Source organism: Stegodyphus dumicola, chromosome 6 (genome assembly GCF_044657685.1).
Source record: "Stegodyphus dumicola isolate Sdum_Otavi_A_Nest chromosome 6, ASM4465768v1".
Taxonomy (NCBI): domain Eukaryota; kingdom Metazoa; phylum Arthropoda; class Arachnida; order Araneae; family Eresidae; genus Stegodyphus; species Stegodyphus dumicola.
The window spans coordinates 113,971,669-113,999,471 of NC_140773.1; the positions used below are offsets into that span (position 1 = coordinate 113,971,669).

Consider the following 27,803-nt stretch of genomic DNA (forward strand, 5'->3'; position numbering starts at 1 on the left):
TGAATGACTTTAAGTCTAATCCACTCCTTTCTAACGCTTTTAAAATTCTATTAACTTAATTTTTCAATTTCGTTAATGTTTTCACCGACAGATGGCGCTACCTTCTAGTTCGCTTTACTACCGTAGGGTATACATATTACCGCTGCGCCCGTTACTTTCCAGTCTTGCAAATTTCTTTACTTCTGATAAAGAAGGGCCTGTACCTGTTTGACTTCAAAATCGATTGAGATCATGACTAAATATACACCAAATATAGGGTTGCTCCTTCGGTAGTTTTATGTTACACTTTAACATATTAAAAAAATATTTTTGATGTACCATCAGCAAAAAATCATGAAACACATGGATATGAATAAAAATACTTTATTATTTAGTTTCTATTGTATTATTTGAATAAAATATTCACAAGAAGACGTTAGGAACAATCAAATGAGAAATTATTAAATCCCAAAGAACATTCTTATCCAATTACGAAACATTCTGAGTTTAATTTGTTAAACTTAATGAATATTTTGCTTCTATTACAAAGTTTTAAGAAATAAAATTCAGGCTTCTGTGAAATCAGTTTAGATTAGATCTAGGGTTAGAGGGGTTTTGAAAATAGAGAAATTAGCCGTTCTTGTGATCTGAAGAGCAAAAGGAGCCCAATTAATGAAATATTTTTTATAATGTAATAAATTAAATATAAAATTTCTCATATCTTTATATATAAGATTCATAGAAATATTATTAATTAATATTTTCATCGAGTCAGTCGTAAATTTAATAAAAAATTTGTTTTCCCGATTGCGGATTTATTAATGCCAAAATGAGGAACATTTGTTTGTGAGTTCTATTGATGAAAATCTAATTTAAGTTGTTTAGTATAGAGAACTTGCAGAAGATCTGAGCTAATGAATTTGTTCTCGGTTGTGTCTAATATTTCATGTAAAACTGCAAAACACTTTCATGTAAAACTGCAAAAATTTTAATTAAACGCTATTGAATATTCTATTGTTTGAATGTCTTGCTTTATATGAACCGTATAAAAAGTTTTGTATTTACAAAGCTTTTCTAATCTCTCAGTGCTGAAAATATTTGCAAAAATTACTCTGTCTTAGTTTAGAAACGTTGTATTTTGGGAATATATGTTTAAGATCAATATTTAAGAAGATAAAAAATTGAGCCATAGTTTTTTGAAGACTATGTATGATTAACTGAGGTACCAAAAATAATTATTTAGCATTACATAATGATTCATATTTTACTACTACAAATATGTGAAGAGATTTGAAAATGTAAAACCTATCGCATTTTCGAATCTCATCCCTGAAAGTGGAAGAGGCGTTCCGTCACTTCTCTTCGAAAAGCAAATAAAAACTTTTAACTGTTACGAGCCACACGTAAGATCTCTTGGAAGTGCAAGTTATTTGGAGATTTTTTATCTTTGAATTTTGAATTGTAGATTTAAAAACATACGCAGATTATTTTTCGTTTGTACTTTTGCATTTGGTAAACATATATTATTGATTGAACCAACGAAAATCTAATCAGTCTTCACTAATAATAATAAATAATTTTTGCTCTTTCTGCTAAGTTAGGCAATACATATCACGTCTTCCTTGACCTCTCATCACCCTTGAACAAGTCTACTTTGATTTCTGATCTCTCTTTAAAAGCCAAAATTGTGCCTAAGAACTTTGTCTCTTTAGCCCAAAGTCGAAATCACGAGTCTTTCTGTTTTACTAGTTAACATTACTTAATTTGCCTTATGTGCATTTTCTGAGCTAAATTTTGGTGTTTTATACTGTCGTAAAAGAAGCAGATGTACAGCATCTCCTAGAATAAATGGTGGATTTCATGAACTGTCTTTGAAGTTTTGATCACGGAAATATTAGTAAAATTCAATATGTCAGTCACTAACAACACGACAAAGTTCACAACGATATTTTATTTCGGTTCATATATTTTGTTTCTAGCAAGGAAACTTGATGTAATATTTGCAGTTGCTTGCGTTAATCTTTGCTTCAAGTTGTCATGTTTAGTAATGCTTTCACTGTAAATATCATGTTTGACCGAAGGACCAAAGGAGAAAAAAGTCTAGTGAGGTAAGTTCAGGATTTCCTTCAGGTCATGGAAAATAGCTCCATATTTGCCAATCCACCGTCTTAGAAATCGAAGACCTAACTCATCTCGCACATGATTCTCAGAGTGGAGTGGTGCTTCATTTAGCTGAAAACAGGTCTACAACTCAATATCATTTATTTATTTTATAAGAAACAAAAGAACTACAGCAAGTCTAGGTGCACAATGAATTTACAGTAGTTTCAATAGCTGACAAAGTACCAAAACGTTGAGAGATATTCAGCTGCAGTTGAGAAGGTCTTCGGGGAATCTCGAATGTGCTTTTAAATTTAATTTAAAAGGAAGATTAAAATAAGGGCTATTTAAAAGAAGGATTATGAATACAAAGGAAGCAATTCATAATTATTTCAAAAATAACTAGAGACTGAAAATTTTGTTACGTATATCCATTAAAGTTTCAAAGCAATGAAATGATTATGCACACTATGCAAGAAAAAAAAAGGGGGGAGCAATTCTATATCTCCCGTTCTACTGGGCCAATTGACGAAATTCAGCTTGCGTACATTCGTTGTGTACTGAATAAGAAATGTTGATCTTCATCCATAAAAAGGGCTGTCAGAAAGCTTTCTTTAGCAGAAAATTTGAGATAAAAAGAGGAAATTAATGAGAACTATAAGATTAGATTAAAACAATATCAAAGAGTTATTCGTAAAAAATTATAATCTGATTCTTAAGATTCTATTTTAACTCAAGTGTTATTCGTATATTTTTCGATATCTTAATATTATTTTAATAAGTACTGTTATCTAATGGCTAATAATAAATGCATACGCTCTTTCATAAAAAATATTTCATTTAAAATAAATTTTGTATTACAATGCTTATTTAACATCACATATTAGTGCTCAAATCCGTTCTTCATTCTTTCTCTTTTAATTGCTTTTAATATAAAACATAGCTCAACCCAAAAATCTAGGGAAAGTTAATCACAAAGAAAACAAAATGAATTTTCGACGTCTGAACATTTTTGAGGAATTTTAAAAATATCTGGCAAAAATGCAGAGGAGACTAAAAGGAGTAGATTTTGTAATGGAATATGTGTGCGAAAATGGAGTCTTGAGCATCTGGAGGGCGATGCTGAACGGCCGGTAAAAAAGTTCTTCTGACATAAATCGTCATTCCTCATGTGGATTTGAGTGGTATGCATCGCTATACAAATGCAAATCTCGTTGATATGTATTTTATCTAGGGGACTGCGAACGAAAACGGAGCAACTGGAGAATTGTCCTCTGTATCATCTTTGAATAGCTGTTCCGTTTTAGCCTCATTTTCATAGATAACATGCATGTCCGTAAGCTTAACCTTCCCATAGTGATGTACATCGCTCGAAATCCGTACGGAGAATAACTATTTACGCCAGCTAAACATTTTACATGCCACCCAGCAGAGAAATGTTTGTCCACACAATTCCTTACGATTAGTTTTATCGTCTTATATCGTTGTCAGATATTTTTGAATAACCTGTAGGTAATCAAAAATGCTGCATAAAGTTATATCTGCTTACTTGATTTTCAGATATAATGAAAACAAAAGACTTAAATTTCTAAATAATTGAAAATCACTTTTGAACTTAGCCGACTAACTTTACTACAGCGGATATAATATTTACTATCAATGTTCCAACACTGAAGCTGGCACTGAGCTCTGTGTACAGAGTTATAAAGCTATAATACCAATATGGGATGACGTATAACAACAATAAGCAATACGATAAAAACGCATGCTCTTTGTTTGAGAAACGAGTAAAAGAATTCCGCTGCTTCGCGGAAACATCAACACACTTTCATTTATCAAAAACAATGAAAAACTGAATACGCAGATAGACATTCAAGAAGTATCTACAAGCGCATGATCAGTATGACAATTGGCGATGTCGTCCACAATATTATATGTATGATTTCATTCAAATTAACACAAATTTAATAGAATGCAACCATATGCGTGCGTCTGAGTCCATAGAGTTAAATGCATTTCTTAAGATGTTTTATAATTTGTTATTCTTAAGATTTATTCTTTTTTGTGAGTCACCTATTGCATTTCTGAATCTTTGCAATGAACATTTATTGAAGTGATTAAAATAATTTATCTATCAAAGGGTTCATATTTATATTTTTCTAATTCGAAGAGTCTTAATTAAAAAGATTGTAGATATTCATGTCAAGTACGAGCATGAAAAAACTCAAAAGTGATACTAAAGGAGCTTCTTGGATTTATCTATTTATTTTTCTTTAACGTTTATCTAAATTTTACTCATATTTTACATATTTTTTTGCACAAAATCGATTTTATTTTTACCTCAGAAAACATCGCATGTAAGTAGACCGTCCATAACTTTAATCAGCTTTAGAGGAATATATTAAGGACTTCCTAAAAGTGCTTAGCATATCAAACATTTCCTTAATAAGGAACTACCCTGCCGACAGCTTCTGCGAAAACTTAGCTATCGCAGCGGGGCGCCTCGATGAGGAGTGCCGTGGGAGCCCCCTGTCAGAAATAGGATTAGCACCCTCTGGTCTGCATGTCCCTTCCAGATCCTAAATTAAAATGTCCACTGCAGTGAGTCATTCATCTTTTTGGGAGGTGAGAAGTAAGTTGGTGAAAAGAAAAGAAATTTCATATTTTGTATAAAGCCATGAAATCATGCATATATGATTGCCACAACCATTTTCAAGATAGACTAGAAGAGAACACGCTAATGTGACAATCAAAATCGTAAAAACAACCTGGTATTTAGCGTAAGTATAATCTCTCATTATACTTACGCTAAATACAAGGTTGTTTTTACGATTTTGATTGTTTTCAAGATTTTGTTTTTAAAAGATTTGGTTGCTGCATTTTACTATTCAAAATCCTAAATATAGCAATACATTGGAAAGGCAAATAACTGAAGAATAAACCGATTTTACACTAATTTAAGTGAGTTAAAGTATGTATTTCTTTTTGCCGAGATGGTTAGGAAAAATAGAGGGAATTAATTTTCTCAGGATGTGATTGAGCATAGAGAAAATGAAATCATCCTTGGCCTAAAGATAATCCCGATATTACCTAAGCAACCAATATAAAACTCGAATAACAATTTACGGTGCGAAATACTGCAAGATCCCAAGCAATTTATGTTCATTCAGATTTGGGTATTTGGTTTTTATTCCTTCATATTTAAATTTCATTGCATGAATTAATTTTCTGTTCATATATGCCAGCCTTGATTTGTTGTTGTTGTGACTTATCTCACTTGTCTGACAGTAACATCAAAACAGGTGGAATCTTGCACTCTTTGCCTCGATGAATTTCGTAGGCTTGTTCTGATGTTACTATCAGACAAGTGAGAATCACAACAACAACAAGAAATTCTTTAATTCATTGCTTCACTTTTCGTATCGTTTTCTAGCATTTGATAGATAACAATTCTTCGGAAATTTGTTCTTTTATAAATCTCACATAAGCTAATTCCTGGCAAAATTGATTCTTAAGCTGAATACAGAATTCAGATATTTTTAAGAATTCATGCAAAATTTTTCTATGCAGAGCCATTTTGTCAATCCTCCTCTGTACTACATTATTACTCAAAGGAATTCTTATACTATCAAAAGTTGATTTATGTAGGATGCTTTTTATTACCTCATTTACAACTGGTAGAATAAGTTCCTCACCGGCTTTCCGACTTTCCAATCAGTAAAGAGAACCCACCAGCGGCCGAGCGGTAAAGTCGCTGAACACTGGTAGTTCGGTGCGATGTTCGAATCCCGCGAACGGGCTGGCTTTATGGGCGTTTTCGTGGTTTTCTCCATGTGTAACGTGTACACGAGCCAGTTTTCCTTAGAAAGTCCTCCACGAAGGCATCCCTTCCCTTAGATAGCCCTCGTGTGTTTTGCCATAATTAAGTACACCAGTCAGTAAAGAATTGTTATAAGAAGCACGCAGTTCATCGTCATCTCCCCTAGATGTTGTCATGATGACAGTGCTTTCAAATACTTTTTTTGATTGTTTCTAAAAAGTTAAATCTTCATCTTTTTTGATCACTTGGGCTTTGTAAAATGTTCCTGAAGTTTCGATGATTTGTTAGACAAATTTTTATTAAATAGAATGACGTAGGTAAAGTACTATATCCTAGTAACGAAATAAAGCCATATTTTAAATATTCAACACCATATTTATAAGGTAATTCTCTCGCCTTCTTAACATCTCTTCGTGGCGTAATGGTCAACACACTCCGCGCGTATTCGAGAGCTGCGGGGTTTGAGTCCCGGCAATTTTCATCTCTCTTACAGCGAAATAACCTAATGACTCTACAGTGGCGACCGAACTATAAAAGGTGATGAATGATGATTCTTCACCACCAGGATTTGGCGACTGGGTCCCCAAATCCCCAGTCGTCCTCTAAAAGGGAGAGTATATAAGGTTTTCTCCCGTCTTCTTAGCATGACTTTGTGGTGTAATGGTCAGCACGCTTGGCGCCTATTCGAGATGTCCCAGGTGCGAGTCCCAGCGAGAGTATTGCTCATTTTTCATCTCTCCTGCTTCGAAATAACCTAATGTCTCTACATATTGCCTGCATTTTTGTTTCGTTTCACTCATACTGTTATCTCTAAAAAAAAGGACACAGTTTTTTTTTTTAAATTTTACTCAAGACGTAAAACGGCTTTAAATTTTACTGATATTTATTTTTAATAGCAATAAAAATGGGCTACAATTATTTTCTTTTATATTAAACCGTTCGCGGTCCTCTCGAAATTGTCCACCCACCCTCAAATTAACAAGACTCTATTGGAGGTCATAAGAACCCTTAGAGGTCTGTAGGAACAATTTTGAGAGCCACTGATAAATAAAGATACAATTTTATATCACGTGATGAATGCTGCTCAGAATCCTTAGTTTTAGCTCAAAGAGGGTTATTAGTCTCGAAATGGGATTTGTGCGTTAGTTTATTATAAACGGTGTATTATTATTATCACTTTTCGAGTTGTTGCCACCAAACATTATCGTCCTGTATTACTTTTAAAGAAATTAAATAATGAAGAATCTGAATTTAAGTATGTATGGTCCTCGCATTTTGACAAACGAAGCTTCCTAGAGCCAACAAGTTCTGAATAACGTAGACCTCCATCCGAACATGTGTACCTGGAAGCCCGAAGCTTTAATTTCGAATTTGTTTTTTAATGTTTTCGTATTTTGTAAAACTTTAATGAATTATTGATCAGCATTCTCAACGATTTGAAAGCGAGCAGTGACTACACTGTTCGAAATGAAATATTTTTATCTCCAGCGTACGAGACTGTTTCCATCTAGAAAAATATAAGATATTATACAGTTTTAATTAACAAACTCAGCTGTATGAAAGTCCTTTATTGCCGAGGCAGGTAATAAAATACTTTTAACTTACACGTGCAAACAGGTTGCCTTTGGTAAAACCAAAGATACTTTCAAATTTAATCTGGAAGGTTATTGAGGAATAAACTAAGCAATTTAAAAGCAATAAACACAGTTCTTAAGAATATTTTTTTCTACTTTTTAATGGGATTTATTTAAATAAACATGTATCAAGCTCCTGAGTATGGCAATTTCAAATACTCTATTGTGAATACTTTAGGTATGCTATTTTTAAATATTTTGTGATTTTGCCCTTGAATTGAATTTTATGCGACGTAAGTGCGAATAATGTGATATTTAATAAATAAGCTAAATCATAGAAAGTTAATAATAAAAAGGCAAAAAATTATGTGATCCACGTTATAAAAAGCTGGATATTGATATCCTAAACTGAGAATAAACTGAAAAACATAATAAAATTGCATACCAATACTTAACATTGCATCGTGAATTCTAAACATATGCTGCTTTGCAGCTTTTAAACATTTTGTGGTTGAACTGTTTATTGAGTAAGTGTGGAGAAAATGATGTTTAATAATAAAGCTAAAAACACCAAACAAGAAAAAAAAAAAAAAAAAAAAAAAGGGAAGACAGAAAAGAAGAGAAAATGAATTAGCAAGTGTGAGTGCAAGAGCAGACTGGTAGACTGCGAGCTCACCGTGTGCGTATAAAACCTTAACAATCCCTTTTGAGCGACCGTTAAAATATGAAACCTTTCAGATTTTTTCCTTATTGAAGTTTTAGCTCCAGACTTGCTATTAGTCTCGAAGTTCACTTTTTATCCTTATCACTTGAATATCTGAATCACTTTTCAAATTGTCATCACCAGACGTTATCGCGATGTATTATTTAAACATATATATATAGATAGATAGAGAGAGAGAGAGAGTCTTAAAGATTCTAAAGTTAAAAGTAAATTGGAGCCAATCCTGCAGCTATAGCGCAAGATGGGTTTAAAAATTTGCTTTTAATTTTAGCGTCTTGTTATGTTTCTTTTTTTATATATATAAAGAAGAATCTATAGACATGGCTGTATTTTCCTCGTATTGTGGGAAAACGATCTATAGCCAACGAATTTTTTTTTTTTTTTAAATCATGGGGCATGTTTACTCATTACTAAAAATTTCCTTACTTTTTATTTCTCATTACATTTCTATTGACATTTATCTTTTACTACTTTAATTTATTATCAGTTTACTCCTTTTTATTTGTTTTTATAAGTTTATTTCACATTTTTATAAGTTTATTTCAAGTTACATTTATCCATTTTCCATCACTCTATTTTAATTTAATATTTTTAAGCCTTTGCATATATTAATTTTTAATTGTTTTAATTTATTCCTTTCTATTCATATTTTCTGACAGCCATCCACCAGACTCCGGCTCTCCTAATTTTAGTAATTAAGCTTTGCCTTTTTCAGTGGCTAGCTTGCCATCGCGATGTTGGGCCTTTTACCACTCTACTAAGGAGCTGTTTACATAATTCACGTACACTGCACAAAAAAAAAAAAAAAAAAAAAAAAAAAAAAAGAGACAGATCTATACCTCTCGTTCTACTGGACCGATTGACGAAATTCAACATTCGTTTTTCATGTCTTGAAAGCGCCACTCAGGATATGTATTAGATTTATATATAGCATTGTTCTAATATAGGTAGTTTGACACAAAATCGGACTTTTTCTAAAATAATATAACATTTTTTTTCCATATTTCGATTCTACGTCTCAAATTACGCCAAATTACCAAGTTTTGTAAAAATCATACAAGTAGTTTTTAAAAATTAGCTCTCAAAATTTTAGCTCCTCAACATTAATTGAGTTTGGCATATATTTATTAATCTCCCTTTTTTTATTAAACTTATTTGATTCTTCCTTTCACATTTCGAAATTCAGGTTCATTCCAAACAAAATTCACCCATTTTTATTATTTAGTTTTAAAATTTGTATTTTTAAATAATTTTTATAAATTTTTCGAAAAAAATTTAAATTATAATCAATAAAAGCTTTACCACCATCTAAAAGTAGACGTATTTCTAAGCATACCTGCAAAAAATTAGAGTTTTTTTATTCAAAATTTTAGAAGATATACGTGAATTTATATATTGGCGTGTTTTGAAATTTGGCATATTTATTGAAAAGCGATAAAACACCAGATGTGGTTTAGCCACTTTGCTAACATTATTTGAAAGTAGGAACGATGGGACTTTTTTTCCGCTAATGCACAATGTAAAAAGGTAGGAACCAGGTACCTTTTTACCGCTCCGGCATAGTGGAAGGGAAAGGAAAATGGATTGCAATATATTAAGAAGTTCGCTAAGTGAATTATTGGCAAACTGAAGAAAATAGCGCCAAGATAAATATTTGAATTTCTCCGTAAATATCGCACCAAATTTTACAAAATTTAATATCTAGGCATAATTTAAATCGTGAAATCGAAATCTGGGAAAAAATTGGTATGTTATTTCAGAAAAAGTCCGATTTTGTGTGAAAATCATCGTATGTTAGAACAAGGCTATATATAAATATAATATAAATTTTAAGTCGCGCTTTCAAGACATGAAAAATTAATTTGAATTTTGTCAATCGGCGGGGAATATAGAAAAAACTGTCCCACCTTTTCTTTTGCACAGTGTACATGCCGCATACTCACTACATTTTTGCCATAAACATCAATTATTAGCCTATCAATTTCAGTAGGTGGAGCCGAGCTTTTGGATTCCTCCTAGTGTAAGAAATGTGCGAATTTTATTTAATTTAATGACTGGTTTAAACTCATTTTATAACTGAAAAATGCATCAAATAACCCAAAATTAGCACAAATGCATTAAATCCCTTATTTAAAATAAATAATTCTTACAGCATATCAGACAATAATTGAATGCAGAAAAAAAATGTGCAACAGTATAAATAATTTCGAACATAAGCTACCCAGTAATTTATCGAAAACTATTTGCGCTTCGTGCGATCCTCCTCCCTAAGTATCGATTTTCTATTAGTAGGCCAGGGCCCCACTTAAAAGTCTTTCACAAGAGCTAATCGTTGTAATTTTACACATATAACCTCTCAGGAAAAGCTAACTATCCCATCGAGCATTAGTCGCAACTGAATCCTGGGCCTTTTCTCACCCCACTTGGTTATTCACGCGAAAAGTGTTTGGAAAAGCTAAATAGAAAAACAGCACGCAAGGAGCACATTATGTTCCAAGTGGGTCGCTTTTGTGCTTATGTTTTCTCTTCATAAATTCCTGTCTCAGCCGCTAAAATGAGCTTTTAAACCGTTCAAAACAAAGCCGAAACGAATTTTCTGGTATGCACGGAAGGGCTTTTAACAATCGATAGAAAAATTGTGACTAATCATAATCGATTTTATAACTGGAGTGTTGTTTTTGGAGTAATATAATAATGTTAAAAGCTAGTTACAAATGTTGGATTCGGTAGTTAGTATTCAGTTTAAGGTGGAAAATGATTGCCCATTGAGAAAAAGAGTCATCGGAAAAAATATTTTTGGATTTATATATTTCTGCATATTTTGAAGCACTTTTTAAGATTTTAGCGTCAGCACTTTATTGGCAAAATGAGATTAGAATACTCAGTTTTCAATAAATTCATTTTCTTCACTAAAATTCTTACGTTTTGGAGTAACACATAAAACGTTTGAAAATGAATTTTATTGAAAATGTTCTGTTTCATATCTTAGTTGTCCCTCTACTTTCACTAAGAATGTTCTTTGTTTTATTCAAAATTATGATTATATTCCATTTATTTTACTGGTAACATGTATTAGAAATAAATGCTTACAGTAATTGAAATTGATCTAACATTTTATGCAGTTTGTCTTAAAAAAATACGCTAATTTTCTTAGCTTCAAGGTAAGTTATTACACAATGAGAGATTCAGATGAAAGTATTAATGCCTATTAATACTAAGTGCTATTGTGCTTAATATTATATGAGGCAGTAAATCCGAGAAACACGCATAAGATTATTTATCTCATAGTTAATAATATAATTCAATATTGAAAAGAATTTTCAATTTTAAAGAAAGCAGGTACAATTCATTTTCTAAAATTCATTTCTTCCTTCAGTAGAAGTACATCATTTTCCAAAGTTAAGGATACTTAAATTTGATGCTATTAGAAATATGATTGTTTGTTATTTCTGAATATTGGGCGTTACCTGTATTTTGAATTTCTAAGCCTTAAATAGTAGTTTATTTCGTTATTAAATTTATTATCAAGCGCACTGGGTGGATAAAAAGTTTACAGCATACTTATTTTTATCTTCTTTCTTTTAAACGATGAACGCATTGCTAACTGGTTCTATCAATTTGAGAGCACAATTCGTTTGCAATTTCCATTTAGATATCATAATCAGGAAGTGAATAAAATGTACACATGTCGAATAGTGTCCGGGGAAAACGTCGCGGCAAATACATCGCGGACGTAAACGTCATGGAGAAAACATTGTCGAAGCATCGTCGTATGGGACATCGTGGAAGAAAAGAAAGCAAAGAGAAAACATTGTCATAAAAAAAATCTCAGAACTTTCAGATTTATATTACGCCCAAAAAGGTGTTTTTGTTTTAACGCTTTGTGTGTTACCTTCATTTATTAAATATCATGTTCTTCACACTTAATTAAAATTCAATTCAAGAGCAATACCACAAAATATTTAAAAACAGCATATCTTTAGAATTCCCCATACAGAGTCTCGCGCGCTGTAGATAAAAATGTTTTGTTTTCATACAGTGTTGACATTGCTCACATTTAAATTATTTTGTTAATTAAGAAGTTTCACAAAATATGAAATAGATAGCAAAACAAATTCGAAATCTGAAATTCGGGCGTCCAGGTGCTCATGTTCCGGTGGAGGATTAAGTTATTCATTTTTTGATGGCTCTAGGTACCATCGTTTTTTCACAATGCGAGAAATTATGCATTCGTTCATGCATATTCTTCGTTATTTAATTTATTTAAATATAATACAGAGCTCTGATATTTGGTAGCAACAATTTGAAAATTGACTCGCCATTTATAGTGAAATGCCACAAAATGCCATTTTGAGACTAATAAGCCTCCTGAGCTAACGCTCCTTTGGGCTAATAAAGCTGTTCAAAAACTTCGCAGTTTAAACGCCGTCGTCGAAAATGGTGTGGTAAAAATAAAGCACCTACGAAGCATGGCAATAATGCCGCATACAACCGCTTTAAAAATTTTCATATTCGCATAATGATATGTGAGAGTAAGAACGAATGAAGAATGTTTATACTTTTATATTTTACATCTTTGAATTCTAATACAATTTTGCTGAAAACATAAATAAGAAATTTAAGCATTCAGAAAATGAAAGTGAGTAGAAAATAGTTCTAGGTATAGTAGTTAATTGAATTTTAAAACTTTTAGAGTTAACTAATAAAGGACAATGTTTAACTGATATTGTTTACAAAGCTTTATTGCTAATTTTTCAGGAAAAACACAGTCTAAAAAAGATTAGAAAAAGAAGATGTAACTGCATGTGGTTACCTATATAAAAATTCATTAATTAATTATTCTGTTATAAAATTATGTTAAAGGCTATAAGTAGCATTAATTTTCAGTTTTTGAATTCTTAAGTTTCCTTCCGAGATTTTCAGCAAAAATTTATTAGTTCAAAAATATTAAAATAAAAATATTCCTCATTTCTTTTTCACTCATAGATCATTATGCGAATAGGAATTTTTAACCTGAAAAATACATGTCTGCGATATTGTCGTCATAGCGTTTTTATATTTTACCGTGATATTTTCGACACCGAGGTTTCTAAATTGAGAAGTTTTCTCCTTGCTTTCTTTTCTCCCATGATGTTTTCGCCTTGCGTTGTTTTCTCCCCAACGTTTTCGTCCGCAATGTTTCTGCCTTTAACCATATCGAATAAGGTTAGGTAAACTGAAGGAAAGAAACTCAAGGGCTAAGTGCCTAAGGGGAAGGATTACTTCGTGCAAGAAGTTTTATGGGAACTGGTTTGTATCTAGTAATTACAAATGGGGAAAACCACGAAAACTCTTATGTAGCAAACCCCTTCGCCAAGATTGGAACCTTGATCGAACTAAATGCCGAACAACAGAGCGGAGGCAGGAATTCGTGAATTCTAAGGTAATGATTGTAAGAAGTAACAAGGATATAAAAAAGCTAAATTTACTGAATGAAGTTTGATCGGAATTATCTTCATTAACTTGTGATAACTTGTGAGAGTAGTAAGAAGTATTTTCTTCTCCGGATCTGGTTCTGCAAAAAGTATGAATAATATCTTACTAATGATCTGCGAAGCATATTGGACTTTACAAAGTGTTATCTTAAACTGATTAAATGGCTTTCTAAGATCTTTTTGGATCTAATTATGCAAAAACAAAGAATAGTATCTTAATAATGACCTGCAAAGTATACTGTACTTCACAAAGTATTGTCTTAAACTTACTAAATGGCTTTCTTCTTTTAAATATACTTGTGCGAAGAGAAAGTAAAATAGTTTTCGAACACCTACATTAGACCATATAACAATATGATGAAACAAAGCAAATTACAGTGGGGACATCTTTTCTGCATTATAAATTTAACTTGATATAACCGACGACTAAATTAAATATTTTTGTATACTAGAAGTAGTATCTCTCGAGATAAATTAAAATTTCATAACTCTTTATGCAATGTAATATCACTAAACTAACTTCTAAGAACGAATAATGAAAAATAACTGATTAAAAATATTGGATCTGTCAAGTTTAAAAACTGTCCAATTTAGTTTAGTCGAAAACTAACTCAGGTTTTATTGTACCATAAATAATAGAGTAGAGCACAAATAAGTAATGTTACATTTATGCAGTTTAAAAATATTTATTGAATTAATCAATAAATAGGTTCGCGGAATAATTATAATAGTAAAGAAACAAATATTTGAATCTCGCCAGTCTTGGACACGAATGAATTTTGAGACTAAGAAAGAAACATTTAAATAAAAATTAATTTTTTGAATTCATTATTAGTATCAGGGCCAGACAAAATGAAAGGCTTTGAATGAAACGACTGATAGTATTAAAAGTTTCATTAGAGTTCATCTGCTTTTAATCATATCGTAACTATATTTAAATTTTAAATTGAAAGGAATTACAATGAAGATTCAGCAGGAAATTAAATTTTTTTATGTTTTAATTTGATCACTTATTGTTAATTACTTTAAATTATTGATGAAATATATTTCAAGGCTAAATTAGAAAGAATTTCGAAATTTGAAATAATATGTTTTGAAGCTGGAAAGGAATCAAGGGTCTAAAATTTGATTTTTTTTCGAAAATTTCAATTTCTGCTAAAATTGTTTCCAGCTTAAATCCGAAAAAACTAATTTCTAGGAATTTTATATTGAAGATTCATGACAATCGATAGTAGATTATGTTAAATCATTATCCTTAGTCATGTTACAACATTTTGAAGATATAAACAGTTTCCAATTTCTGTTTGTTGTTAACCAACCTCATTACATTTAAGAACGAGTCAATAACTGTCGAAAAAAACAGAAAAGCATATTTAAGAATGTTTATAATTTGTTTCAAGTGCTCTGAATGCTTGGAATTTATTTATTTTAATCAAATTTCGGAATGTAGTTTGTTATTTTACTTTTTGTATCAGTCATATTTAACTGAAAAAGTCTCGATCAGTTTTCCTTTTAAAAAGGCGCGTTAAGTTTACAAATAATTTTAACAAAATTTGTATATTTCTTGTAATAATTTTCTTTCAGCAATAAGAGGTTATACATTTCCTTTTTATTTTTATATGAATTCTATGTCTTAAAACAAAGTCACTTTAAACAAGGATTTATTTTTAGTTCGCAACATATGAAACAACTTAATGACGTTTTCTGAAATTGAACGCTGAAACAGTACAGTTTTTTATAAAATGTTGTTAATATTCGAAGTGATTGTTTCTGATTCATTAATTCTGATGTTAAAAACCGTAACAAATTCCTAATCTTTGAATTTAAAGATCTGTTTTATAATTTTGACCTAATTTACACGACATATCAGTCTTTTTTATATATGGATGATATTTTATTCCAAAAAGAAAGTTTTTGTTTATATGATTTTACGATTCTAATGTGATGTTTCTAAATCATTAATGAATTACAAAATCTCAGTGAATGTTTCTAATTCATTCATTCTGATGTTAAAAACCGTAACAAATTTGTAATCTTTGAGTTTAAAAATCTATTTTATACGTTTGACCTAATTTACACGACATACCAGTCTTTTTTTTATCTATGGATGATATTTTATTCTAGCATGAAAGATAAGCGCTAGATTAAAAAATATACACAAAGCATTTTTTTTTGTTTTGGGTTAAATGACGTTTTGGATTTCTAGCAGTTATTATATTTTGATTGTTTTAAACATGAAAATTTCATTATTCTTAAAAATAAATTGAAATACGTTTTATTAAAAAGGTAAACAAAAATACTTTTATAAATTGTATTTTTTTATTTTTTAACGTATTTTTATAAATAAATTTAACATAATTATAATAAACAAATGAAAAAGTTATTTACATCATGCACTTTGAAAACACCTAAATTTGAAACATTAATTTACTGATTTGAATATAAATTTATCACAAAGGATTGCTATTTTTGTTACACGCTATTTAAGATATTTTTCAATAAATAATATTATGCATTATGTTTTCTTAATTTTCATTATTCCCAACTTTAAAATATATTATAATAATCATTATTTGTGTAACATGGAGTGAGTGAGTTTATTAGTCACTCGAAAAGAGAAATTATATCAAATTGTTTAGCTATTTTGAAATTACTTACTTCTGCCCATAATTGTCCTGTTAAGGTATTTATCAGAAGCTCACTGTGAGTTTAGCACACACATCAATTAATGCTGCTAAAATTTTTAAAGGGAATTTGAGAATTCGCTTAACAGTATAAAAAAATTGCGTGTGTTTAAATAACGATGTTTTTATAGCATACTTTAAGCCAGTGGTCTCAAATACGCGGCCCGCTCATCGCTCCCGGCCTCGATACAATTTTACATGGCCAGTAAATGCATTTGAAATATGCATTTGTTGTAAATACAGCGCTTTACAAATGTAGAGGAATAGACAGAAGTTATATAACCGCGAATGCTGTTGAGGGCAAAAGATGTTCAATGAATAAATAGGCTAGGGTTGTCTCTGTTACCGTATGCTTATTTGCCAGGCCACGTGTTAGGATTTCGCAATTATTGTTGATTTAAGTAGCCATTAAATATTCTAAATAAAGAGTTACAAAGAAAGATTTAACGTGTGTTCATTTATTATATCTGTATTAAAGTTCCTAAAATTAATCTGCAATCTTGGTAAACACAAATAGGCTCAAAAACTTTCGTAATTTTCATATATTTTAAATTCTGACACATTATTTCAAATGAAACATCTCAGAAACATGTAAAGAAATAGAATTATTACGATAATAATTTGAAGAAAGATTTTAAGTTTTTAATGATTTGAAATCCGATTTTAGAGTATATTCATCACTATTAAAAATTAACGTGAATAATGAGCAAAAATTCTACAAAGGGAACTAATTATTTACAGTGTGATAAGAATATTATTATATATATCAAAGTTAAAGAAGTCATATCATATCAAAGTAAAAGATTTGATTAAATTTCATTCGTACTTTTCAAAAGACCTTCAGTTAGAAAATTTTGCAATAATAATAATTATTTTGTTAGGCGAGGAAGCCAGTTTCTTATGATTTTTATTCAAGGCTACATATATTTTATCAGAATGGAAACGACATCAACCGCCATTTTGTAGTGAGAAATAAATATCATTATTTACAAATAAGCAAATGGGTATGTGTCGAGAAAAATTAAAGAACGAAATTAGATTGTCATTATTTATTCTCAGGTTTTACCTGAAAACTTGGAAAGTTTAATAATTTATTCCTGTTTCCTTTATTCAATTATTAGTAATAAATATCAGTCTGAAAATTTAATATTAAATTATCAACACTCTTGATATACAACGTGTAAACAACAGAAACTCCTTTTAGGTACCAACCTTCAGAATTCAGATTCAAAACAAACTTTAATTCGATTTTTTTTCGTTGTGTTATTGTTATTATTATTTTTATTTGTGCTTATGCATGTTTTTTTAATTTATTTAGTAAAGAAAATAATTTAAAATTTGATTAAATTTCTTTTTATTTAAAAAAAAAAAAAAAAAAAAAAAAAAGGAAATCTAGTCTGTCAACTACTTTCACGTCGGTGTATTCAGCCCACATGCAATGTGAGTTGAAACCACTGGTTTAAGCAATGAAAAATGCATAGAATTATATAGAAAACAATTTCACTGAGACATTGCAACTAATGGAGAACAGGAGAGCAATTACAAGATAACACAACGGAGTTTCATTTGTTCTGACAATCAGAGTTGTTCGGAGCTCTTCTGTTTCTTACCTTCATTCTATTATATAGTACCTTCACGTTAAGAAATTCTTTGGGAGTTGGATTGCAAAACTATAAAAAATTTTAATTTATATCACAGAGTATTATATGATAGGAAATTACTGAGACTAAAAAAAGTATTGACTTTGTCTTCTTGATTTTTGCAGCTTTCGCTCATATGGGACTCGAGCCCTGTTTGACGAGCACTGAACACACGTTCCTAACACATCATGAGCTCACCCGGAGTACAGATGAGAGAGATGACCTCGATGAAGACGATGACCTTGAAGACGATGATGATGAAATCGTAGACGAGGACAGCGCTCTAGACGACTTACCAGCCGCTTCATCCTCTCCGCCGGACTTAACTGCGGACGGGGCGGCATCCGTTATCACTCGTGGACGGCGCGCCGACGATTCAGATTCGGATGAAGTCACCTCTTCCCAGCAACCGACTACAAGCATTCTGAACTGTAGCACAAGCAGCAACAATAATAATGTTGGAGGAAATGTAGGATGCAGCAACAACACTCCCACAAGTTCAACATCCGGAGATACCTCTAATCCTCCAATGAAAAAGAGGAAAAGACGGGTTCTGTTTTCCAAAGCACAAACATACGAACTAGAAAGGAGGTATAAAATTATTCCAATACTTTCAATCAATAGTTTAACTTTTTGAAATATTTTATTTTTCACCACAATAGCAACTATCAGCATCTTCATTTAAATTAAGAAACTTTCAAATTTTAATTTCTTAATAATGTGAATGTCGTAAGCTGAAATATTTTCGTAATAATTTAAATATCTCCGAAATGTTGTAAGCTTAAAATTTTATTTATCGTATTAGTAGCTTGGTTCCGTCTCAGTAAGGAGTGGGTTTATTTGAAGGAGACTTGGTAGTTTTGTTGCGTGTTGCTTGCTCATGAACAGTACTGAACTCTAATGCATTTGTTAATAATTTAGGTAAAGATTAATAGCATTATAACGCTGCTAACAATATTAGAAATAAATTAACAACAAAGTGGGATTTAGTTTTCAGTCGCCTTCATTATATGAAGACATAGTTCTTGGTAGCAGTAACAAGCTTATGCAACAGTTTGGAAACTTCCACTGTCTAGCACATTTTTCAGACTGAAATAATCACTCCGTTTTAGTTCTGTTGCATTTTACATCATCTGAATAGTTATGATTAAGGATAATATTAAAGAAGATGCAGAGCTCATGGAGAACGTATAATAGGAATAATGGTATAATGGAGAGATGGTCCATGAACTCCCTGAAATCGAGAGGTTTTAATGACAGACACAGCGTAGATCTCTAAAATCCTTTGATGTAGGATATGGAAAATTACAGTTTTTGAACTGTTAAATAAAAACATTATGGAACAAGTTATTCCATCTGTAATGTCAGAACATGTAGTTTCACACTTCTTCACAGATCGACTATCTAGCTTCAGCGTATCGTGTGGCTAGCCGCATTTGTAATACACTGAAGTTTAGTTACCATACAGAGTTCCTCACTTTGTAATTCTAAGTTACTGTTGGAAGTGAAGAATCTTAAGAACTGATAAGAGAATAATCGCTTGAGTTCGTGTGATAGGAAACAACTACATAGAAGGTTAAACTAACCCTTTATTATTCCAACTAAAGTTTAAAAAAACTCCATCTTGGAGTGTACAATAAGGGCGACACTTGGGCTTGAACTTAAGAGACTAAGAATTAAACTAAGCTAATCTTAACTAAATAGATATAGCCGAAGCTATAAAGATTCTAACAGAGTTGGCCCCTTTACGTTAATAGACTGCGAAGCTATCAAGAGCCTAAAGTACGGCCAAGCGTAATAATAATTTACGAGAGTAGCCTAAAAAATAGGACGCGTGCAGCCAGAATACCTAGTATCTCTCTCACTCAGACCGAAGAACTTCGCGGCTAAATACCGCTCTTCCTCATTATGTATTCAGACGTGATTCTAAAACTACGTTCTGGCCGGAAGTGGAAAGTTGAAGTTAAGAATCGATAGCAAAGGAAATTTAACTCAAAATTTAACTGTTAATAAAATTAACGCAATCCTTACAACCATATTAAAAGTTTACCGGGGTAGGTAAGAAAGTAATTTATTATTCCAAAATACCTGAAAATTATTTACATTTGTAGGAACGTTTCATGGTGGTTGTTTCAGGCAGGAGATACTATCATAAACATCTCTCACGATCAATTCTCATTGAGGAAAATATCCATGTAGCATTTCTGTCACTGAGAATTGAATCTAGGTATATTCAGTAACGTTATCCACTTAAAGATTGGTGGATTCAGGAAAACCTTTAAGGAAAATATTTAAATAAATTAATACTGCAGGAAATTTCACCAAATGTTTAAAAGAAACATGTGATCTCTTTAATCTTGAAGATACTGGATAAAGAAATATAATTAAGTGATTTTGCTTTCTCCCATTGCAAAAAATTAAGTAAGTCTGGAAATAAAAATCGTAAAAACAACCTTGTATTTAGCGTAAGTATATTGAAACACTCGATCGATTTCGAGGGCAGCTAAAGGTCCCTCCTCATCAGGAGAAAGAAATACCTAGAAAGAAGAAAAATAAAGGGGAAGGAGTCTCAGAAACACGTTGTCCTTATCAGCACTGCACGTGGTTATAACCAGATTTTTAATCAGAGTTACACTGGCCGCCTACTTTTACATTATTCGAAGTTCAGATTTTGAGCGTGAAGGTGCAGTTGCCCCTCGCTCCCTACTTTAAACTTCGCTAATTTTTCTTGTCTTTTGTTACATGTTTGATCAGATAGCCTGGCTCAGTAAAAGTAGGCGGCCAGTGTAACTCTGATTAAAAATCCGGTTATAACCACGTGCAGTGCTGATAAGGATCACGTGTTTCTGAGACTCCTTCCCCTTTATTTTTCTTCTTTCTAGGTATTTTTTGGTCCTGATGAGGAGGGACCTTTAGTTGCCCTCGAAATCGATTGAGTGTTTCAATTCACATTTGCGTGTTGTCACATTAGCGTGTTTCTCTTCTAGCCAAGTCTGGAAATATTTGCTTCGAGCTATTCTGCTTTCTTCATATTAAACATCAGCAAAACGCTTAAGTATTTTGATTTTGCAGAAAATCCATCATATTCGTGAATGATTTTCAGACATGATGCTTGCCTTTTTTTTTGTGATTTATTATACAGGAACGTGGATGACGGGATCTTATCACGTACCTATATTGTAATGTTTTACGTATTAGATAAAAATACAACAGAAATCTATAAGTTTAAGGTACAAGGTAAGAAAGCTACTTACAAATAGTTTGACAATTTCAAATTTGTTGCGTATCAATACAAAATGATGATCGTTATCGACGTTCTTTCTCCTATACAAGAGTAGAGAACACCTAAAGTACCTGACAGTATTATACGGGAGGATAGATAGGCGGTTTATTATCTCTGTAAAACCGATACATTATTTTATGACGCAATATAGTGAAATTTATTCGAGAAACTAAACACGACAATGATATGTTCTATATCTGTGGCTTGATTGCTAAGTAAAGCAGAGAAACGCCATTGCATTAAAATCAGCAGAAACTCATAAAACGATAGAAAAGAAGCCAAAATCTCATTTTAGAGCCTCCAATGCGGGACAAAACCTACGTGATATACGCGTATGATTCCGAAATGAAACGAAAGTTCTTTTAATAGAAAGCTTTGTATTCTTCGTGATAAAGGAATTTAGTCAGGTAAGTTGTAAATGAAGTTTAATCTGCTTCTTTGATATTAAGATAATTTTTTAAAAGTTTACTTTTGTCAGAGTGTTAATGTCAAGTTATGTTGCAAAATTATATAGCGTCTAAAACTTGATTAACTTAACAAGGTAGCAAGAGAACTATCTTTTATTCATTTCACTCTGTGTTAGACAATATGTTCTAAAGTCGAGCTTCGAGAAATGTCTTCACCTCCTATTTTTCTCTTCACGATATCATACTCTTCCAGAATGGCAAATTTAGCCCCTTGAAGACTTTACGCTCAGCAAATGTTCAAGAGACAATAAAAACAGGGATGAAAGACTGACAAAAACATTTGCAAGGTGTTCCGTAGAACGAAGGGCGTTATAATTGATAAAATCCCAGAAAGAGAAGCATTTAAGAAATAGAAGAAGAAAGTAAGATCTGGGAATTTAAAATCATCATTATTTTGCTAAAAGGTTAGTCTTTATTCCTCTCTGTCAATTATACTTTATGGAAAGCTAAATGTAAGCGGGACTATAAAACGTTACGCTGTATTGATTGACAAATTTCTTTGACCGAAGTAATTGCTAGAGTTCTGTGGTCTTCCGGCCATCACTGCATGATTCTCCAGTCATTGAGGAATTAATCAGAAATTACCCTTTTGCAAGACAATCATTTACAACTCATATTAATTAGGGCTTACAAGTGAGAGTTGCAAACAGTAGTTTTCCATTAGTTAATTTTTCAGTTATTTTCTCTCAAAATGATTTTCTTGCCTGTCAGTCTACAAATGCTAGTTCTTAAATTAGGATTATATTAGCTTGCGAATCCCTTCCATTATATCACAGTAATATGAGTATCCCCCAAAATTAGCATCAGGTCTGCAATACGTTTAGTAGTATGCCTAGAGATTTGTAATCTGATTTTTTTTTATGTCATGTGTGCAGAAATTGATCAATACATTCATCAAAGATGAGAACTGATTTAGTCTGCTCTCAAATTCTGGATGTCATATGAAATGATGGGAATATATGGTACCGAAATAATGTGCAAGAAATAAAAAAAATGTGGTTTTACCTTTGTTCTGGTGTAAAAACCCGTCGTGATAAATGGACGTGCTGACTTATAAGTGCTATAAAATGGGTCAAAAGCACTTGAAACAATAATATTTTGCAATATTTGATTCTCAGATGTTAAAGCGATGAATTCTTCAATACCATGCTTATTTTCATGTTTAATTTATTGCAATATTTAAAACAAAACATTTCTTTATGATTAATGCTTCAGAACCACAATGTACAACCAAATGCATACACATCTTGCTGGATGCCTAAAATATTAATCAGAACGAATGATCAGCTGCTTTTCCAAATATTAACACCACCGAACACATTATGGAGACACAGTTTTGCTTTTGATTCGCTTTAAAGACACAAGTAGGATTTTATCTGTAACACAAAAAATACTATGTCTTAATTTCCTCAGCTATGCATGAGTCATTTTAATATTAAGTTTATAATGCAGTTACGAGAAAAGCATAACAATCCAGGTTCCATAAGAAGATATTTCTTTAGATAAGAGTAAGTACTGCCCATTCACAATCCAGTTTACCATGCAGAGGTACTTAATTTTCACTGAAACGCTTAATAAAGTTTAATCAGCGAGTGGATAGAACAGTTTTTTATATAATATCTAGATATGTATTCGTTGGTCGCAATGTAATGTTTATATCTAGTAATTACTCAACACGTATAAAAATTAAGGCCATCACCTGGATTTGGACATAAAGGTATTATAAACATCGGTTTATCTTTTTATCTTTTTGTTTTTTATTTTAAACTTCCTTTGATTGTAATATTTTCCATAAACTTATTCAATAAATTTATTACAGATTCCGTCAGCAGAGATATCTCTCTGCCCCAGAGCGGGAGCATTTAGCCAGTATCATCCGCCTGACACCGACACAGGTAAAAATTTGGTTTCAGAACCATCGGTACAAGACGAAGAGAGCTCGGCAAGAGAAAGGCCTGGATGTAAATCCTCTGCCTTCCCCGAGAAGAGTGGCAGTCCCTGTTTTAGTCCGGGACGGCAAACCATGCCAGCCGGCAGGCTCCTCTCTAAAACAGCAACAACAAGAAGGAACACAACACTCCTCAAATTTGGCCACAGATTTGTCTTCGATAACATCGATGACCAACATGGCTGCCATTAGTAACTCTTGCATTGGGACATTCAGCATGATGCCAACGTACACTCATCCTCTAATACACCAGCACAGGTGGTGGTGACATAGCATAGACAATAAAAATTCTGTGTGTAGCAAAAAAGTTGGAAATGTATGTTCCGAACACACTGAACAAAGTGTTTGTGGCATTTTTAGGTCAATGTATTGTGATCATCTCTGTCAGATTAGTTATTTATAGAAAGAGTATATATAATTAAACGGAAAAAAAAAGTGTTAACAAGAATAACATTTAAAGCAGCAAGCATTTTAGCCAAAAGAAAATGTCTCAGTAACGTAAAAATTTTAAAATATATTGTAAATAAGGTTTTTGGCACACAGATACTTCGATATACACACATAAAATTACAAAATGATACCTAGTGCTTAATTATTTAATTAAAAAATGGACGAATATGGGGTATTAACTTGATCTATGAAAAACATGCTCGATCAGATTGACAAAAACCCGGGTTGGTCGTTCCCGCATGGGCTGTACTTTTTTTTCAAGAAATAATAATTACGTGCCATATCGTTTAAATCGCAAATAACAGAATATATCTATTGACATGAATTTTACCTAAATTTAATTCATAACATGCGATACTGGTTCATAAAATATCCAGAAGCATTCAACGTCAATTTTTTATTTATTTTATTACACGCCCCGCCTTTAGGCAGTACCCAGAAAGAGAAGGATGTTCCGTGGAGGACTCATAAGGGAAACCAGTCCATATGGACTATACACACGGGAAAACCACCAAACGCCCATGCAGACAGCCCGTTCGCCTGGACTTGAACCCAGACAGAACTACAAGTGTTCAGTGGCTTTTTCCGCTAGGGCATTGCTGGGTCATGATCAGATTTAAAAGCTAAATAAATAATGATAATAATAGGAAAATTAAAGAAAATATAGCAAAGAGACCAGTTTCCAGTTTTAGATGAAGAATGTTTCCAAAACCAGTAATTCATATCCTGTTTCATTGGAAACTTTATAACCTTCCTTTGACCCATTATGAATGAATTAAAGTTCGTTCTAATCATTACTCTTACTTTAAAATTTAAAAATTTTGTTCCCTTTCTTGAGAGTGCTGCTTTCCCAGTCATACATGAAAAGACATTTATCTATTTAATTAACAAATATAGTTAAAAACGTGAGTTAAAAAACAACAGATTTTTGTTTTTTTTATAAAAATTATAAAGAATTTACATAAATTTTACATATTTTGCAAATAACACTCTTATGTTCAATCTATAAATATCGGAAACAAAGAGCTTACGATAATTCAACTTAAACTTTAATGTTAAGTTCAGCAACAAAGACCTTGATGTAGAGGAGAGCTTTAAATGATGGAATTCTGAGTAATCAGTATTTATTTAATCATTAATTATTAATTACATTAAGTGCATAATTTTTTAAGGATAATTCATAGAGTTTGACCTGCTTTGGTAACATAAACTAATATCAGATTCCTAACAGACGTGAACTAATTGACGCTGTCTACAATAAGCGTCTTGAAATGGTTTAAAACAACATTTTTCTTGCAACAGAACTTTAACATAAGGTCTTGTGCTTAATAAAACAACCACCGCGATGACACTAAAATAATACTCAAATTAAAACGCAAATTAGTACTCTAAGCTTAAACAAGTAAATTTAAATTGAAGTCGGCTCAAAATTCTAACCATCGAAACAATTTAAATGACGGCAGCTACAACCCAAAACCGAATGATTACAATTTTTTCAGAGTTGATGAAAGCTAGCAAAGTGGCCTTGAGAAATAGAAACACGCTTTCTCTTATAGTTCCAAAACCTCGACTTAAATACTCTCTAACTAGTTTACATCTATAGTGAGGAAAAGAAAAAGGAAGTGTGATAGTAAAGGCTGAAATTTAAATATATATTTTGTAGCATTCGGACAATATACAGACTATACTACAACACACAAAATATAGTATTATGTAGTACATATATCATTTGTGTTTATCTATATTTTTGATTATTTTAATTTTTAAAGAAAAGTCATTAAAAATTCCATAAGTTATAATATAAATTCAATAACAGAATAATTAGGAAATTTTAAGAATAATTTTAGCTACTTTATCATATTACGCAATTATATTTCTAAATAACTAACATTAGATATGCAAATTAATGTCATATTTATGAGTATAAATAAAAGTAATGCTAAGTTATTTAAGTAAATGCGAACACTTTATAAGCTAGGTAAAAATTCATAATAATATTAAAATCTTAACGAATTGTATGATGTCAAAATCTTTGTTAACGAGAACAAAAGTAATGATTCATTTAAAATCTTTGTTCGCAAGAGTAAAAATAATAGCCAAATAAAATCTTTATTCAAGGTAAATTCATGAAAAATATTAAATCTAATGCACATTTTTCATGGAAAATATGTTTCTGAATAAATGATGTATATGATTGCTGTAAAATGAAATGAAGTTAGATTTAACTGAATATCTTAAAATTATTTTCGAGCAAACATAGTTGAATGAGGAAAGCATAAATACAATGTAGTTCGAAGTTAAATAGCAGCCAAATTTACTATATTGAACCACTGGTAAAATTCCGGAATCTTGTTACATAAAGCGATAAATATTTATAATTCTTGAATTTATATGAAAATGAATTTCAGAACTTAAGGCATATAAATAAAAACTTCATAACGAAAATTATTTATTCTTAAGCAATATTGAATGAATCACAGATTCCATATTTCCTTATCTTTTTAACTTAAACATTAACGAATAATTAGATGCAAGAATTGTCTTGTATGTAATAAAATGTATCTTTTATTATTAAACTACTTAATTGGAATTACTTAAAAATTAAATGCTATGCGCTGAATGAACGATGTTTTTAAAAAAAATTACATTAATCATTGCAGAAAACTGATGCTGTCACGATCTTTCCTTAGACTGAATCTGTGCTTTATATTTAATTGGAACTTATTGTTACAAAATGCTATCCAATAAAAATTGAAGATGATGCCAAAAAGTCAATAATCATTAGTGAAATAATCTAGTGCATCATGTTCTTATCTAAAAATTTCAAAACCAGAATTACTTAATAGAAGTATGTTTAATGTATTTCTGCGAAAAAAAAAATTCTGAACTTGTAAACAAAGGAAGGAATACCGTGTGAATTGAAATGATCAAATATTTACCAGGTAAATTGCTTGAATTATCTCTATAAATCAAAACAATTGTTAGACTTCAGTGGATAATTCAAAAAAAACTATTTATTTTATTCAAAAAGAACAATCTATATTTGTTGAAAATCAGTTATTGTACGTCTTAAAATCTGTTTTATCACATATCACTGCTGTAAGTAAATGTGATGTAGATAATGTGTAAAGTATCATTAAAATATGTGTTTCTGTTTTTGAATCTAGTATACATTTTGTGATGCATAAATTCAACATATACAGTTTTTAGATAATAAGAATTACGACACTGATTGCAGAAATCAAACACTTTATCATAAAAAGATATTCTTTTCAAGAGTATAAGAAGGGAACAATAATGGACATATACATCTAAATGTGTTATAGTTAAAATTATTTTGACTATGCATTAGTAATTTTCAAAAACAAAGAAATGCGTAAGTTTAAAGGCCTTATACATCACTTATTTTTAACCAGAGATAGGTAGATTTTATTACTCTATCCATCTCGCATCTGTTTTATCCCCCAATTAATTTTAAATAACTTAGTTCAGTTTAAATTTAACTGCTAGAAGGTAAAAAGGTACACTGCTGGGGGGGGGGAAGGGACAGTTCTGTATCTCCCGTTCTACTAGGCCAATTTACGGAGAAATTCAAAAATTTATCTTAGCGTATTTTTTAGTTTTCGCCAAGAATAATTTACTTGGCGAACTTCTTAATTT

The 27,803-nt window shown here is 31.3% G+C and overlaps 1 protein-coding gene across 1 annotated transcript in view; it reads left to right on the forward strand.

Annotated features, from left to right (window-relative positions):
• LOC118193994 (uncharacterized) overlaps positions 1 to 27,305 on the forward strand; it is a 43,337-nt gene extending 16,032 nt beyond the window's left edge. The window contains exons 2-3 of the mRNA XM_035365166.2: positions 18,121 to 18,586; positions 23,565 to 27,305. Of these exons, the coding sequence (XP_035221057.1) occupies positions 18,121 to 18,586; positions 23,565 to 23,961 (863 nt within the window). The 3' untranslated portion in view covers positions 23,962 to 27,305. The remainder of the gene's footprint in view (positions 1 to 18,120; positions 18,587 to 23,564) is intronic.
• The last annotated feature ends 498 nt before the right edge of the window (positions 27,306 to 27,803 follow it).